Source organism: Macaca nemestrina, chromosome 3, assembly GCF_043159975.1.
Source record: "Macaca nemestrina isolate mMacNem1 chromosome 3, mMacNem.hap1, whole genome shotgun sequence".
NCBI classification, from domain to species: Eukaryota; Metazoa; Chordata; class Mammalia; order Primates; family Cercopithecidae; genus Macaca; species Macaca nemestrina.
Window position 1 is genome coordinate 47,717,560 of NC_092127.1, and position 18,164 is coordinate 47,735,723.

The 18,164-nt window shown below is 35.8% G+C and overlaps 1 protein-coding gene across 5 annotated transcripts in view; it reads right to left on the reverse strand.

The window, feature by feature from the left end:
• Positions 1 to 1,550: 1,550 nt before the first annotated feature.
• LOC105493292 (interleukin 15) overlaps positions 1,551 to 18,164 on the reverse strand; it is a 98,752-nt gene continuing 82,138 nt past the window's right edge. For 2 of the 5 annotated variants that reach the window (XM_011760831.3, XM_011760830.3), the window contains exons 3-8: positions 14,834 to 14,944; positions 13,720 to 13,817; positions 12,276 to 12,360; positions 7,846 to 7,890; positions 5,513 to 5,650; positions 1,551 to 2,771 (exon numbers count right to left, since the gene is read on the reverse strand). In XM_011760831.3, the coding sequence (XP_011759133.1) occupies positions 2,661 to 2,771; positions 5,513 to 5,650; positions 7,846 to 7,890; positions 12,276 to 12,360; positions 13,720 to 13,817; positions 14,834 to 14,845 (489 nt within the window). In that variant the 5' untranslated portion in view covers positions 14,846 to 14,944 and the 3' untranslated portion in view covers positions 1,551 to 2,660. Of the gene's footprint in view, positions 2,772 to 5,512; positions 5,651 to 7,845; positions 7,891 to 12,275; positions 12,361 to 13,108; positions 13,228 to 13,719; positions 13,818 to 14,833; positions 14,945 to 18,164 lie in introns of those variants that run through there. The other 3 variants (XM_071092998.1, XM_071093000.1, XM_071092999.1) reach the window with 3 other exon arrangements.

Consider the following 18,164-nt stretch of genomic DNA (forward strand, 5'->3'; position numbering starts at 1 on the left):
CCGGGTTCATGCCATTCTCCTGCCTCAGCATCCCCAGTAGCTGGGACTACAGGCCCCCGCCACCACGACTGGCTAGTTTTTTGTACTTTTAGTAGAGACGAGGTTTCACCATGTTAGCCAGGATGGTCTTGACCTCCTGACCTCGTGATCCACCCCTCTCGGCCTCCCAAAGTGCTGGGATTACAGGTGTGAGCCACCGTGCCTGGCCTGGGATCAACAATTATATATTGGTTCTGTTTACATTTCCATGTCCTCTGCCTTCTAGCCCTTTTGTTCATTGTCAGGGAGAATGTGGAGATAATATTCTTTCATATGTCTTTTTCTTTCCCGAAATTAAGAAAAGATAAAAACAAAATTCATCAATATAACTTTGGACTGTATGTCATATTGTTATGCTTATCTTTACTATTTGAGTTTCTAAGTATATGTTTCTGTGCTTTCTTTATTATATGTTCCATATGGAAGATATTTTCAGCATTTAAGGCAGTAAATGAGACATAAACACAGTATCCTATAGGCACATGACATTGGGTTGGTTAATTAAGGAAGATAGTTCAAACAGGCAGATTTTGAATCCAAAGGAAAGACTGATTTTGTAAAGAATATAAACATGAAAAATAAAATTTAGATTGTTTTACACTATTATTTTGTTTCTTCAGTTAACTAATAGTATTTTAAAGTAGTTGCAGATCTATGCTTTGAGTTTTCTAAGATCAACTGAAGTGATCCATATCGAGTAACTAATGTAAGAATTTTAATTTTGAGCCCTGGTGAATTCCAAGTTTTAAGCCCACTTGTATGCCTATGTAACCAAAATGAACTATTGATCACTATAAAATATTATTTGTAATGTGACTGACATTACGATTTTCCTTCCCCCATCTCAGGAAGACTAACATTCCCCTAAAGACTGAACTGGAAACTTAGAGATGAAAATGGTACACTTTTCCTCCTCTCCCTCCTTCTTTCCTCCTCTTTTTCTATGTAATAGAAAAAGAAACATAAAGCAAAACAGAAATACAGGTATATTAAAAATACTATCTCAATTGAAATAAAAAAAATAAATAAACTTCCACAATCCAAGACTTTTAAGAATGGCTGCCAAATACTATTTTTTCTACACTGAGATTAGGTAAGAAGCTGAGAGCCAATACATGATTATTGAAAGTCAAATAGGATACAGATTTCTTCTAAAGTTTCTCACAAGATATTTATAAGCACCATTGACTAGAGCAATAAGACCCATATACATGGATAGGGCACTGGGGTGATAGAAGAATGTTTCAACAGAGAACCAGTTTTTACTGTGGAATGGAGAGAAATCGAATTCTTAAGAGATAATTTACCTGATGTAAATGACGAGTTGATGGGTGCTGACGAGTTGATGGGTGCAGCACACCAACATGGCACAAGTATACATATGTAACAAACCTGCACGTTATGCACATGTACCCTAGAACTTAAAGTATAATAATAATAAATAAACTTAAAAAAAAATTCCCACCCCACAGTCACTCAGTATTACCAGAATTGAATTAAGATGAAATAAATGTATAATAAAACAAAAATATTCCATCTTTATTATAGTTCCATTAAAAGAGAGCTTGCTAATTTTAGACAGTGTAGTCCAAAAAATATAAACAATTATTTTCTGTCAGATAACAATGGCTCCAACAAATCAACAGGGCTTTTTAAAAATTATACAAACATGGCAAAAAGAATGTGAAAATAAAATACCTGTATTTGGGAAAGCATGAAATATAAACACTGTCACTATTAGTTTTCTATATCAGGCGCATCCAATCTTTTGATTTCCCTGGGCCACAATGGAATAAGAAGAATTGTCTTGGGCTGCACTTTAAATACACTACCACTAATGACAGCTGATGAGCTAAAAATGAAATTTATGAATTTGTGTTGGGCCACATTCAAAGTTGTGCTGGGCCGCATATGGCCTGCAATCCATGGGTTGGACAAGCTTGCACAGCATTCTGCCTATCGGTAGAAGTTTATTATTGCCACCACCACCAAGATTTACTGATGGACATTATATGCCGGCTATTGCAATTTCTTTATTTCATAACAGTTGCTTTATAGATCAATAACGAAATTACAGTGTAAAGAAGAGGATTCACGTATAGTTCTTCTTTTTCTTATTGAGAACAAATTCTTCCTCTGTTTGCAATGCTTAGTAAGAAGTCAATAAGAGTTAGTAGTCAGTGGCTCCACACTGGCAGGAACATACCAATGTAGCTGTTGACCTGCAGCATTGGTTCCCATCCCCGCCACTACATAATTTGACCCTTAAACAAATGCTATTTTGCGATAATAGGTAAAATATCAGTGCGACTTCAAATAACAACATTTGCACACGTTTTTATTCGACATTTTACATTATTCCACAAATTATGTACAATTTCCATAATAAATTAAAAACAAATGAGTAAAGTAAGTCTGAGAGAAGTTCATAGTCACTATATTACTCAATGACATTTTTCTGCCTTCATTTCTAAGAGTTCATCTGATCCAAATACTGATCATCTTCTTGACAGAAGAACTTGTTTTGACAGCACATTTGAAATGCCGAGTGTTTTGTTATGTCTAAGCAGCAGAGTGATGTTCGTTAGTAACAGAAACACTTTATAAAGAATCAGTTGCAATCAAGAAGTGTTGATGAACATTTGGACAATATGTACAAAACTCTGCAAAAATTCTTTAATATTTTTTTCCTCTAGTTCCTCACATTCTTTGCATCCAGATTCTGTTATATTCTGCAAAATATAAAGAAAGATTAAATTGGCAATTTATAATTAAATTAAATATACATTCATGGGAATGGGAATATCATATCATTTGAACCATATGGTGAGGTCTTGAGATATGAAAACTTTATCAAATAAATAGCATACTAGGAAGAATTATGAGAAAAGAGAACTGGGAGATTTGATATATGTTTATTTTTCCACTAATGGGTTAAGGACATTGAGAAAAATAAGCTTGTGTCTGTCAGACCATGGAGTTCCTGCTTTGAGCCCTTCAATGGTTTCCTATCATCTGCTTCTAGCATAAAGACCATGCCTCCCTGCATAGCACACAGGCTCTTCATGAGCTGTTCCTTACCTATTTATCTCACATATACCCTGTGCCTCAATGTTATGCTCTAGGAACACTGAGTGAGCATCTGGCTTTCCTTGCCATGCACAGCTTACTATTAGATGCCTCTCTGCCTTTGCTTTTCTCTCTGTTACATTCTTTCCTATTTTAGCTGCTGCTAGTCACACTTAAGATTATTCAAGTACTCTTTTAGGGAGGCTTCTCTGAACCCCTGGGTTCCCAGGGCTGGACTCAATGTCCCATCTTTTCATCTCAGAACCTCTTATGTAGACCTCTCTCACAACATCTCATGTATTCTATTCATATTATGAAGTTTTACTCTTTTTATACTATAATACTATTCTCTAAGCTCTCTACCAGAAGGGCAAAGCCAGTACGTTTGTTTACCTAGCATTCAGCACAGGGCCTGATGCACCGTAATCACCCACTGGTTGAATTGAGCCATTTAGGTGAATACCACAAATTGTTGTAATTCAAACACAGTTTTATGGATAACTAGAATGTTCCAAATGTAGCAATTAAGAATAAACTTTTTAGAGACCATCTGAACCATGAAGGCTGTGCCAGCAAAAATAAAAATTAGATTTTATATCCATTAACTATTTGGAATTCAGCATCACTAACATTTATCAAGCACATCCTCTATGCCAAGCACTGTCATGTTTCATATAATGCTGTCCGATTTGATCCTGAAAATAATCATGTCAGCTAGGAAGACAGAGATATTGACTCATCTCAACTGACATAATCAACTGAAATTCTTCACATCCAGGTCTTCTGACTGCGCAGTCCTGTCCACGCATTCCAGCATGTATATCACACTCTGCCATGATGAGGGTGACTATCAACATTCACATTAAAGAGCTCATCATTTATTTCGCCATGAGTTATCTGTTGCATGGCTCACTCTTTCCACCAATAAGATGGAGATAACATCATAAGAGTATTATAAACCTTAATAAATTCATTTCATACATATATAAAGTATTTAATATATATGAGACACTGTTCTGGGAATTTGGATATAGTACTAACAAAAAACAAAAACACTTGTCCCTTTTAAGCTGACATTCTCATAGGGAAAAACAGACAATACCCATTACATAAAATATATCGTATTCCAGATATGGGACCTGCAGACAAGGGGACAGGGAGTGCTCAAATAGGGAAGGGATTGCAATTGTAAACAGGTAAATCACTGAGAAGGTGACACTGAAGCAAAGACATAAAGCAGCATTGCATTTTTAGAGAAAAGTCAAGGTGTCTACCCACACAAGTTCAGGGTCTTTGCACTTTCAGTTGTGTCTGCCTGAACATATGTCCCTAGATACCCTTAAGGCTCATTCCCTCACATCTTTGTCAAATGGCAGCTTATTAGTTCAGCCTACCCTAACTGGAGCCCCAGTCCCCCTTCCCTGCCTCCTTTTTCACCACTGGACTTCATAACTAACTAACTTATCACTCATTTGCTGAGTGGTTGGTTTATTTCTGTTTCCTCCCTCTTTAACAGCAGGGATTATGGGTATTTTTTCATACTGTCTCCTGAGGGCTAAAAAGTCTTTATGAAATGAACTAATTTGATTATGCCTCTTTGTTACAAAACTGCTTTCTCTCTACCTTGCTTTGGCCACTGGTGTTTTGCCATGAAAGTCATAATTATTTGCACTTCAGGGCCTTTGCACAGCTGATGCCCCAGCCTATCAAATGAGTACCTAGAATTTACTCTCCTGGAACCCTCTACTGCTCAAGTTGCCTGGAATGTCCCAGATTATACTCAAATTATTAATATTTTCATTGTTATCCTTTTAAAGCATTTATCTTCTCATGAGATAACAGACTCTGCAGACAGACTGCTCAGGTAAGAATTGTGGCTCCTCATTTTACTGGAGCAAGTGATCCAAGCTCTCAGTGCTACAATTTCTTCATCATTCAAATAGAAATAAAGATAACTATCGCACAGATTTGTCATGAGGATTAAATGAATTAACAATTTAAAGCTCAAAGAACAGTGTCTGCCACACTGTAATAACTCAATAAATGTGAGTTACTATTATTGATGTTAGACACTTGAGTATGTAATTAGATTAATGTATATCCACTGCACCTGACAATAAACACCTTGAGGTCAGTGACCTGTCTGTCTGGTTTGCAACTATAATTCTAGCACTGAAGCACACTACCTGGCATGATTCTGTAAATGTTTGTCTACTGAATAAATCATTGAACAGTTTAGCATTGTGTGCATGCTGGAGTTGGTGCCACTTTTGGATGCCATTCCACTGGAAAAGGACTCCTCCTCCTAAGTGCCCCTTAGGAGGATCTGCTTGTCCATGAAAGACTTCTTCAAATCAGGCCCAAAACACAAGATGCAACTCTCAGCAACTGTTGGAAAACTCACCCCATTAGAAGACAAGATGTTGTTTGCTAGGATGATAAGATTTTCTACTGTATCATGAATATCTGTATCTCCGGACTCATGTGAAATAACTTGCAACTCCAAGAGAAAGCACTTCATTGCTGTTACCTTGCAACTGGGCTAAAAATAAAAGTTATAAAGAACAATTAATTTTTTGTGATTATTAATTTTCATACTGATGTAATTTTGATTTTCAAAAAGTTAATCCAAATATTTTATAAAGATACACAATATCCTTAAGAAATTTTACATAGGAGGCAGTTTAATTTTTTTTTCTTTTGGCTTTAAAATAAAAACCAAAACAAACCAATAAAACACAATCAAGAAGGATGGCAATATTGTACAGAACATGAAACTAGAAAATGTAGAAATAGTGGCCAGTTTTTCTCACTGAGCACATTTCCCCTGTGGAAAGGGTAATAATACTGGCCTTAGACTCTGAAAATATCAATATAGACAGTGCATTTGTAAGAAGTTTTAGGATCAAATTGTGTTGTTAATATTTTATTTTATTTTATTTTATTTTTTATTTTATTTATTTATTATTTTTTTTTTTTTGAGACGGAGTCTCGCTGTGTCTCCCAGGCTGGAGTGCAGTGGCGTGATCTCGGCTCACTGCAAGCTCCGCCTCCCGGGTTCACGCCATTCTCCCGCCTCAGCCTCCCAAGTAGCTGAGACTACAGGCGCCCGCCACCACGCCCGGCTAGTTTTTTTTTTTTTTTTTTTGTATTTTTAGTAGAGACGGGGTTTCACCATGTTAGCCAGGATAGTCTCGATCTCCTGACCTCGTGATCCACCCGCCTCGGCCTCCCAAAGTGCTGGGATTACAGGCTTGAGCCACCGCGCCCGGCCGTTAATATTTTAAATAGTGGTAGCTGCTAATTATACTATTCTTTCAATTTCCAAAGTTCCAGAGGGAGAGAAGAAATTCCAAGAAATTTATTAGAAAAATCAAAGCAGGACTAATGTCCACTCACAGGCTGGCCAAATCAGAAAAGGCTCTTAGGTGCCACAAAAATATGTTTTCCACAACATTTACTTTACCAAGAACTTAAAGAAAGGAAACAAGGAATATCTAGGGATTTGACCATTATTTGACTTTGTGTTCTCAATACCTTGCACAGTGCCTGGGAGCCTGCAGGCACTTCACAAATGCTTACTGAATGGATGAAAAAATGAAGAAATACACCCATGTGCCCAGCACTGGTAATATTCCTTAACCCCGACAGTCACTGCTTAGGATTGAAAGACAAATACTGTCACCGTATCAGCAATAATAAAACTGAGCTTCAGAAATGTTTAGTAATTTCCAAGGTAACACAAGTAAAAAGTGGTGGAGTCAGTTTTAAAATCTAAACTTCAGTCTAAGGTTGTTTCTATAACCCATGGGTTGCAAAGTTATCTTATTGCAAAAAAGCAATCTCAGGATGCTGAATTTGATGGTTAATTGACTACTTTCCATTTTACAAAAAATGCAGAGCAAAACAATACATGATGAAGCCAGAGGAGGGAGAAAATTTCTTTGTGCAGCAGCATGACCCAATTGGTTGGTGAATATCTCTTTTTTCTAGTTTCTGGCTATGGTTTCTTTCCAATGCTTAGAAAGTCATCTATATAAGAGAAGTTCCAATTGAAGAATAATGGAGAAGGACATAGAGTTTGTTTTCCCTGAGGTGAAGTTGGGGATTCATTTCTTGGTTTTAGTAACAATCCTGAAGGGAAGGACCACCACCAAAATGACAAATCCTACATGCCTTAGTAAATGTCAATGTATTAATGAAACAAGTTCAAAATCACTTTTCAATTCTAATACATTTCATGGGTTATGTTTCTTTTCTCACATAAAGAATAATTGGTCAGAATCTTTTTCTGACAAATGTAGAGAACCATGTAAAATGCAGAACATGGACGACTTTAAGCAATTTATGGAAAATATTGCAGATGGTGATACATTACAGCGTTGGAAATAACTGATATGTTGGCTACTCTTAAATTGAATAAGTTAATCTGATTTTTGCATCTAATTGCATCATGATGCAACTGCATCACAAAAACGTATAATGTATCTTGTTTGACATTGAGGGAAAAGACTTTTTTAATATTTTGATTTGGCACCATTACAAAAATAGCGTTTATGTAGCTATCTGCCCCCAAGTCCCATCTCAACAATCACTAGTAAAACTCATTGATCATATATTATAGAAACACACCAAAAGTTAGATTTTAAAACTACACATATTTTAGTTGTTACAAAAATATACTTTTAAAAACTTTGATAACGAGACAAATAGCAATTTTGAAAAAAGTATACTCACGTGAACATCACTTTCTGTATATAAAGTAGCATCAATATGCATAGACTGGAAGGAAACAAATTTAGACAATATTAAAAACTATGCCCTGCTTTAAATATTGTGAGCACAACCTACTGAAAACATTAAATTGTTTTTAATTCATTTATTTATTTTGAGATAATTTAAAATTCATATGAAACTGTAAGAGTAAATACAGAAAGATCTTGTGTACTCTTCAACAAGCTTCCCCCAGTGGTAATATCTTCTATAACCACAGTACAGAATTACAATCAGAAAATTGACATTAATACAATGCAGTCACCTTGTTCAGATTTCACAAGTTTTATGTGTCACAGCATGTGTGCATGCATATGTGTGAAGTTTTATTCAATTTTATCACTTGCATAGATTCACATCACCACCACCACAGTTAAGACACAAAATAGTTCCATCACCACAAGGATTATCCTGCTATTCTTTCATAACCAAAGTCACCTTTCTCCCTATACATACCTCATCATCACCCAATCTCTCTAAATTCTGGTAAGCACTTCTCTGCTCTCCATTCCTATAATTTTGTCATTTCAAGAATGTTACGTAAAGGGACTCATATAGTATATAACCTTCTGAAATTAGCTTTTAAAAGAATTGATAGACATTTTTATGAGTCATTTAGGTTTACAGAAAAACTAGCAGAAAGTACAAAGACTTATACACCCCTTTGTCCTCCACCCCAATTTCCCTATTGTTAATATCTTGCATTAGTGTGCTGTGTTTGTTATAATCGGTGAGTCACTATTATGATCTTAGCTATATAGAATATTAGGGCTCATTATTTGTGTTGTATGTTCTACAGGTTGTGACAAATGTATAATGCCACCCATCATCATATATTAACATTTTCACTGCTTTAAAAGTAGCCTGTGCTCTGCCTAGCCATTTCTCCCTCCCTCCGAACCCCTGGCAACCACTGATCTTTTTATTGTCTCCATAGCTTTGCCTTTTTCAAAATGTCATAGTTGGGATCATATAGTGTGAAGCCTTTTCAGATTGGCATCCCCATCTTTCACTTAACAATATGGCTTTGAAGGTTTCTCCATTTATTTTCATGGCCTGATAGCTTATTTCTTTTTATCAATGGATAATATTCTGTTTTATAAATGTACCCCAGTTTCTTTATGAAGATTGGCTTTTTTCACTCATCATAATACCCTGGAGATCCACCCACCTTGTGGGTATCACTAGTTTGTTCCTTTTTATTACTCTGTAGTATTCCCTGACATAATATGCCACAGTTTTTACAACTAAAGCACATTTGTTTCCAGTTTTTGGCAGTCATGAAAAAATCTCTATGAACATTCATGTACATATTTTTGTGTGCATATAAGTTTTCATTTATTAAGGATGAATGTCTAAGAGTACAATTGTTGGACTGTAAGGCAAATGCATGTTTTGTTTGTAGTTGTCTTTTTTAGTAATGTCTCTATTTGGTTTTAGCATCAGAGCAATACTGCCCTCCTAAAATCAACTGGAAAATGCTCCTTCCTCTTCTATTTTCTAGAAGAAACTGTACAATTGTTGTTAGTGCTTCTCTAAATATTTGATAGAATGTTTCAGTGTAACCAGCAGGCTTGGAGATCCCTTTTTGGGAGCTTGTGTATGATGAATTCAATGTATATAGTGATTACAGGAGTGCTTGGATTGTCCATTTCATCTTCACATGTTTTGGTAGTTTGTGGTTTCTGAAGAATTGGTCCGTTTCCTCTAAGTTGTCAGATCTGTGAGCATAAAACTGTTCATAGTTTTTCTTATTATCCTTCTAATGACTGCAGATTCTGTAGTGACAGCCTCACATTTCATTCCTGAGATCTGTGTCTTCTCTCTTTTTATTTCTGTCAGTCTTATTAAAGATTAATTGTATTGATTTTCCAAATAACCAGTTTTATGTTTCATTACTTTTTTCTATTGTTTTCTTGATTTCAATTTCATTAATTTTGGCTCTTACATTTAAATATTTTCTTTGTTCTGCTTGTATTGAATTTGTTTTGCTCTGCTTCTTCTAGTTTCTTGAAGTGGTAACATAGATTTTTGATTTGATAATTCTCCTTTTTTTCTCATGTATTCATTTGATTTTAAAAAATATCCCTGTCAGTATTGCTTTAGCTGCATTGCATATACCTTGATATGCTGTATTTCATTTTTTTCATTGTATGTATTATGAATATCCTTTGAGATTTACTCTTTGACCTACGTATTATACAGAGGTATAGTATTTAATTTCCAAGCATTTGGAGATTTGCCCATTGTATTTAATTTCCTGATTTCTGGTTTGATTCCACTGTGGTTTGAGAACAAATTCTGCATGATTTAAGTTCTGAAAAAATTTTTAAAGTTTCTTTTATGGCTCAGTATATATTCAGTCTTGATAAAAGAAAGTATATTCTGCTGTTGTTGGGTGTAGTGGTCTATGTGTTAAATTAGATCCTGTTGGTTGGTTATGCTGTATTTTTATGCCCTTGCTGATTTTCTGTCTAGTACTTCCATTAGTTACAGAGGAGGAGGTGGTGAAATTCTCAAGAATAATTGTGGATTTGTCTGTTTCTCTTTTAGCCCTATTATTTTTTGCTTCACAAAGTTTGAGGCTTTGTTGTTTGATGTGTATACATTTAAGAACATTATGTTTTCCTCATGGATTTGTTTTTTATCATTATGTAGTGTCCCTTTGGATTCTAGTAACCTTATTTTCTGTGAAGTCTACTTTATTTGATGTTAATCTAGCCACTTGTGCTTTTTATAATTAATGTATGCATGTGTATCAGTCTAGAGCTGCTGTAATAAACTACCACAAGGTGGATGGTTTAAAACAACAGAAATTTATTCATTTACAGTTCTGGAGACTGGAAGTCCAAAGTCAAGATGTTGGTAGGGCCATGTTCCTTCTGAGGGGTCTAGAGAAGAATCCTTTCTTGACTTTCCCAAGGTTCTGGTGGATCCTGGCAATCCCTGGCCTTCCTTGGCTTATAGGGGCATCACTCTGATCTCTTCCTCTATGTCTTCACATGGCTTTCTTCCCAGTGAGTTCCTCTGTGTCCTTTCCTTTTCCAATAAAGACACTAGTCACTGGATTTAGGGCCCACCCCACTCTAGTATGATCTCATCTTAATTTCATTAATTATATTTGCAAAGATATTATTTTGAAATAAGATCACATTTTAAGGTTCCAAGTAGATGTGAAATTTGGGGGGACACTATTCAACCCATTATAGTATGGTATATCTTTTTCTGTCTTTTAAAATTTCAACCAATGTATGTCATTGTACCAGAACTGAACTGCTTATAGATAGTATAGATGGGTGGTGTTTTGTTATCAACTCAGCCAATCTCTTTCTTTTACTTGGTGTATTCTCATACTCTCCTATGATACTAACCACAGGAATGCTGGATCTTTTGTCACTGTTCTCAAGATCAGTGATGCTTTTTCTTTTTTTTAAGTCAATTGTCTTTCTAGTATTCTGTTGTCAAATTAACTATCATTCCTCTGTTATTCATTCTGCTAATGAGCCTTTACAGTTTGCTTTATATTTCAGTTGTATTTTCAGTTCTATAATTTCTATATGGTTCCTTTCATATCTTCTATTTCTTTGTTAAGGCATTTAGTTTTTCATTTGCTTCAAGGGCATTTGTAATTGGTTTTTGAAGCACTTTATATAATGTCTGCTTTCAAATCCATGTCAGAGAATTCCAACATCTGATCCCCTTCAATTTTGTAGTCTGTTGACTATATTTTCTCATTCAAGTTGTAACTTTCCTATTTCTTGGTACAATGGGTGATTTTCAATTGTATCTTGGCTTCATGTCTATTATGTTAGGACACTCTGGTCCTATTTAAATCTTCTATTTTAGCATGCAGTCAGCCTGTTTGGATTTAGCATGCAAGTTCTAACCTACTTTTTAATGCTGTGAATCCAATGACAATTTAGTTTTCAGAACTTTGTGGTGCTATTTTGGTATGCTTGGTGCCATTGAGACTTCCACTGAAGCTGATATTACCTTCTATGGCAGGAAGCACTTCCTTAGGTCAGGCAATCTATTTTCTCAAGGTGGGAGAAGAGGGCCTTTAGTCCACAAACAACAACAGCTCTTCTCTGGGTCAAGCCATTCTCCCTGCAGGTGCCACCAAGATATCTGGCTTCTCTAGATACAGGAAGATAATACCTCACCTGTGCAGACTAGAACTCATCAGGCTGGGCCACTTATAAATTAAGATTTAAAGATAATTAGATTATAAAACAGTAAGGAAAAGATTTCTTTTTGAGCTTTATAAGATCATAAATTTCTACAAAAATCTTATTGTTTCAAGTGTGGTTTCTTTAAGACAGATAGAAAAACACAGAGAGAAACAAACTCCATAGCAGTTCTACCAGGCATCATATGGAAAAATGAGTACTCACTTGAATAAGATCTTCAATTTTTTTCAAATCACTTATTACATTCACCCAGTTGGCTTCTGTTTTAGGGAGCCCTGCACTGAAACAGCTGAAAGAAAAACCATGAGCAAAGCATTTTGAAGGAGCCTATTCATCTTGATGAATACTATAAGCAAAAGAGCAATCAATAATTTTTTTATTCTGACCAGTGAAAAAAATCAGTGTTATCCTTGCCTCTGTGCATTCAACAGCCTTGTAGCTGAACATAAACATTGAGCATATAGTACAACTTTGACATTTTATGATAACTTGAGGCTTCACCAACCTGATTAGAGAAAAGCCTAATTGTAGGCATACTTTATAAATAAACTGGCTCAATTTATCACAATGAAATAGAAACAGTGCCAGATGTGTGGCGAGGCTCAGTAAATGATTTTGAATGAATTACTAGTTTCCTTTACGTAGAGATTTACTGAGACTTTGAAGTCTAATAAATAGGTAAAATTCTTAAAATAAGTAATAATTATTTTCATGTAATGATTTTGACAGTAAATGTTTTTTTACAAAACATTAAACACGCCCCTTTCATGTTGCTCATGCGCTTACTATGCTTGCAGCAGCTTTCTCCATAAACATTACAGACTTCATCCCAGTGTAGGCTGAATGACCATATACTTACTCACTTTCATAAATTTCATAAAAATTAAAATTTAATATCCAGACAAAATACACTTATACTGACCAAGTAACATTGGAATGATTCTTACAGCTTGAGGAAAAATAATCCCTCACTTCCTGATGGATCTTACACAGAAGCATGATAGTCAACACTAATCTGTCTTACGATGAAGAATTACCTGCACAAATCTATGGTTCCCAATACCATGAAGGCATTAGTAGAGTAAAACTGAACTGAGAGTCAGATTATATAAGTATAGGTTAGGTGCTTTGGGCCAACTGGGTATATTAGCTGCATCTAAGAGAGAAGAAAAAAGTTAATAGTCATGGAAACATAAGAATTTTATTAGAAGGAAACAACAAAAAGCTTAAATAAAGAAAGAAATGTTTTCAACTGAACTAGGATAAGGATGAAGGGATAGGAGAAGTCAGTGTCAGGGACAGATAAGAAGTAACATAAGCAAACTCTAAATATCTACTTTTAATTGCCGTGAAAAATATGTAGTCTATCAATAAGTGGTACATTTCCAAGCTCAGTTAAATATCAAAAGGCCCAATTTATTTGAGGGCTATAATGCTCATTTGTACTATTACCACAATGTAGAAAAATGCTCAGTTAGGTGTTTACCCAGCCTCCTCTGAATCTCTATAGTCTGCCTTCTATCCCCCAGATACTGAGTACCTAGAGATATAAGCAAACTGAACATAAACTAACTTAATGGAAAAGATATCCGAGGACAGTCATCATGACCATGAACATAATATTATTTATGCCTAAAGATAAAATTACCCCAAAATGAAGACATGAATGCCAGCTTCAGTTAGAAAATGACTGTTTAGAAGTAAACACAAGTAGCACTGGATGGAAACACTTCTCAAATGTGGTTTCTGAAAAATATAATCATAGACAAATGGTTACATTTTTTAGTTAAAAAGTGAGGTTTAAAATAACATGTCAACATATTTTTAGGTCTAAAGATGTAATTTTTTCATATTTTCATAATTAATGCTCCTTATCAAAAAACAATAAAACTATAATTTATTTTTTTTGCTTTCTCTCCTACCTCCAACTCTGCCTCTTATGCACAAAATTCCTTAGCAGATATTTCTGCAGATGCATGTCAGAGATAATTTAACAAAGTTGACATATTTGTTAATTTACATACATACCAATGTCACCACTTAATGTTTTTATATTATCTTTGACCTCCTCCTCATCCTTCTCTCTGTTTTAGCAGGCCAAAATAATTTATAAAGCACAGGTTAATAACATGCATTAATAACAGAGATGCACTAGTTATATTAACTTCACATAAAATATTGATAAAATGAATTATATCAATATTATTTGGTGAAAAATTGGATAAAATGGAACCAACTACAGATACTATATTCCATCTCGAGAGTGACTATCTAATAATTTTTCTTGGTGATTTAGGAAAATCATTTATCCTAGAACTTACCAGAGTTTTGATACTTTCACCTGCCTCTTTTATGTTGTCAAAGCTTTTATAGTTTCAGGAAGCAGTGTTACCTGCCACCTTAACCACTGATTGTTCATGCTTCCTTCTGTTTACACTGAAAAGATGAATGATAACCACACCCTGCCCTCTAAGACTACACAATTTAGTGTGTACAAAGACATTTAGAGAACACAAAAGAGTGGGATAAGTGAAATAACACATTTATAATGACAAGAAGAGCCTTAAGATGGTCAATAGAGTTTTTAAAAACCTTTTTAATTTATTTTCAAAATAAGAACAATCCAAATGTGAACATACATCTATGACATCCCAAGATCTTTAGAGAATAACCATGTAACTTATTGCAAAGACTCTGAAATTCAAACGACCTTTTAGGGAAATTCCATATGCTATTTTCATCTTTTTTTTTTTTTTTCTTACCGAAATTCTCATTACTCAAAGCCACGGTAAATCCTTAAGTATTGAAGAAGAGTTGGCTATGGCAGGGGGTTTCCAGCAGCCATCCATCCACGATGCTTCCTACAATACAATCTAGGGTAAAGTATGATCCATTAAAAACACAAGTGGACTAGTGAGAAAAAGAAAGGGAGGGAATTAATACTTATTGAACACCTACCTTTTAATAAGCACTCTATTAGTTACTTAACAGATGCATCACCTTTAATCTTTATAATAATCCTATGGAGGAAGGTTAGTAGCATTTGGGTAAGCTGCTCTAGGTCCACAGCAAGTACATGACAGCCAGCATTTGAGACCAGGTCTGTCTAATTACAAAGCCTTTGCAAAACTTTTCTATTATATTATGTCCCTGAATTGAAAAATTCCAGAGTCATACTAGTAAAAAGAAAAAACAAATACTTAGATTTATAGAAGTACTGATTGTTAATCAGTTTACAACAGCAGTAGTCATTTCTACAGTCACTGAATATGTATCTTCAGTCTTTTAAATAAACCACTGTTAATCATTTGAGAATTTTGTAACCAAGAAAATTTTATTTTTCTCACTCAAATCAAGTGAAGAATGTGAAGATTAAACATTCCTAAATTCAACTCTATGTCATTAAAAGCAGTTTATAACCAAAATATACAAAAATACAAACAACTATTTTCTGCCCTTTAAAATAGTATATATGTGGTGACCTCTTCCACAAAAAATCAAAATCTTCCACAACCCATGACACAAATATTCACTGAATTAAGTTCTATAAACTCAAATAATTAAATTATTATACTTTTCAGATGTTTCTGAAATATAAAAATGGCTGCTTTAAAATATATTATGTATAACTCACAGAAAGAAAAAGCTAACACTTATTTAAGTATTAAGCAAGATATAAAGGTGTATCCAATAGAAATACCTTTTTGTCCACAAGAACGTATCAAATCTAATCTTCCTGTTACACATGATCTAAATCACTCATTGATTGGTTTATTTAAAGCAAACCTTCCTTATCACTCTCATTTTATAATTATTCCCTCTGTCTATATTATCTCAGTGCTTCAAATTTTTTATAGAACTTTACAGTTATCTTCATCATTTCATCCAAAGTCTCTTACAATCCCTACCTCCCTTTTAGTTGTGGTATCCTCAAATCCACATTTTTCAAACAGCAATAATATTGACTTGGGATTGAGCAATGCCGTGGGTGATATAATTTTTAATTAGGGCTTACTAAGCTACTTTTGTAAACAATTTCATTCCTGGCCTCTTCTAGCAGTGAGGCTTTTCAATATCACAATGGATTTTCACTACCCTGCTCAACTACATCCTGCTGGCATAAGTAAAAAAAACCTAAGTGTTTAGCCAGAATACTCCACAATAGAGTGTGATTGCCAAACATGGAGGAATGCAATAGAAAATGTCCTCAAAGGTATCTAATCAAATAATGATATTGGAAGCCAGTGTAGATGGAAAGAAGTATTGGCCGGGCGCGGTGGCTCATGACTGTAATCCCAGCACTTTGGGAAGCCGAAGCAGGCGGATCGCCTAACGTCTGGAGTTCGAGATCAGCCTGACCAGCATGGAGAAACCCCATTTCTACTAAAAAAATATGAAACTAGCCAGGTGTGATGGTGCATTCCTGTAGTCCCAGCTACTCGGGAGGCTGAGGCCAGAGAATTGCTTGAACCCAGGAAGCGGAGGTTGTGGTGAGGCGAGATCATGCCATTGCACTACAGCCTGGGCGACAAAAGTGAAACTCCATCTCAAAAAAAAAAAAAAAAAAAAAAAAAGGAAGTATTTTATAGCTCTGCTTGCTGCCTGAATCCATTTTCTGCTGCTAGAAGAGAACACCACAGACTTAATTCATAAGGGATACAAGCTCATTTGGCTCACAGTTCTGCAGGATGGGAAGTACATGAGCATGGCACTGACATCTGCTAAAGGTCATCCTGTGGCGGAAGGGTACAAGGTGAAAGCAAGCACACAAGACAGAGAGGAAACTGAGCCAAAATCACCCTTTAATAAGGAGCCCACTCATGCAATAACAAACTCACTCCCTCCATAACTGCATTAATCCATTTGTGAGGGCCCTGTCTAGTGAAAGTGCCTAAAGAGGTACCTAATTACCTGTTAAAGATCCCACTTCTTAACACTGTCACAATCACAGTTAAATGTCAACATGAGTTTTGGTGGAGGCATTCAAACCATAGCATTCTGCCCCTACCCTCCCCTCTCTGCTAAATTCACGCCCTTCATACAACGCAAAGTATATTCATTCCATCTTAGTAGGCTCAAAATCACTCCAGTATTAATTCTAAAGTTAATACTGTTAGTTAATACTTATCTAAATCTAGTTAATCTAGTTATCTAGTTAATCTAGTCATCTAGCTAATACTTATCTAAATCAAATATGGGTGAGATTTCATCCTGAAGGCAAATGTTCTGTAACCACGAGCCTGTGAAATTAAAATAAGTTGTCTGCTTCCAAAATACAACGTGCGAAGGTATAGAATAGACATTCCCATTCTAAAATAGGGAAATAAGCAAGAAAAGAGGGATAACTCATCTGAAACAAGTCCAAAACCCAACAAGGAGAACAATATTAAATCTTAAAGTTGGAGAATAATTTCCTTTCACTTCATACTCTGCATCCTGGGCACTGAGCGGGGGTTGGACGCCTAAAGCCTCAGGCAGGTCAGATCCCACGGCTTTCCTAGGCTCAGCCTGTGCTTCAGTTGTCATGGGTTGGAGTCTCGTGCCTGAAACTTTTCCAGACTACAACTCTACATTGTTAACCATAGTTCTGGTATTTTGGTGGCAACCCCATTTTCTTGGCTCCACGAGGCACTGCCCTGTCGGGGGTTCTCTGTGGTGGTTCTGCCCCTGTGCAAAGTCTCTGTCTGTGTCCCAAAGAAGTCAGCATCATCTTTTGAAGTCAAGGTGGAGGAAGCCATGCCCCCTGAGTTCTTGTATTCTGTGAGACTGCAGACTTAACACCACATGAATTTCACCAAGGCTTAACACCTGTATCTCATGAAGCAGTGGGTCAAGCTGTAGCTGGGGCCACTTAAGCCATAGTTGGAGTGGCCGAAGAGTGTTGCACCAGAAAGTAGGGAGCCAAGTCCCAAGGCAGACCTGGGCAGTAAGCCCACGGAGAGCAACCAGGTGGGGCCTGGCACTGGAAACCATTCTGCCATCCTAGAACTCTGGGCCTGTGAAATAAAAGAGACTAAATCCCAGCCCTGTCCTCAAGGAGCTCACAGGGTAGGAACTGTTTGGAATCTTGTGACTAGGTCTCACTGCAGGGTG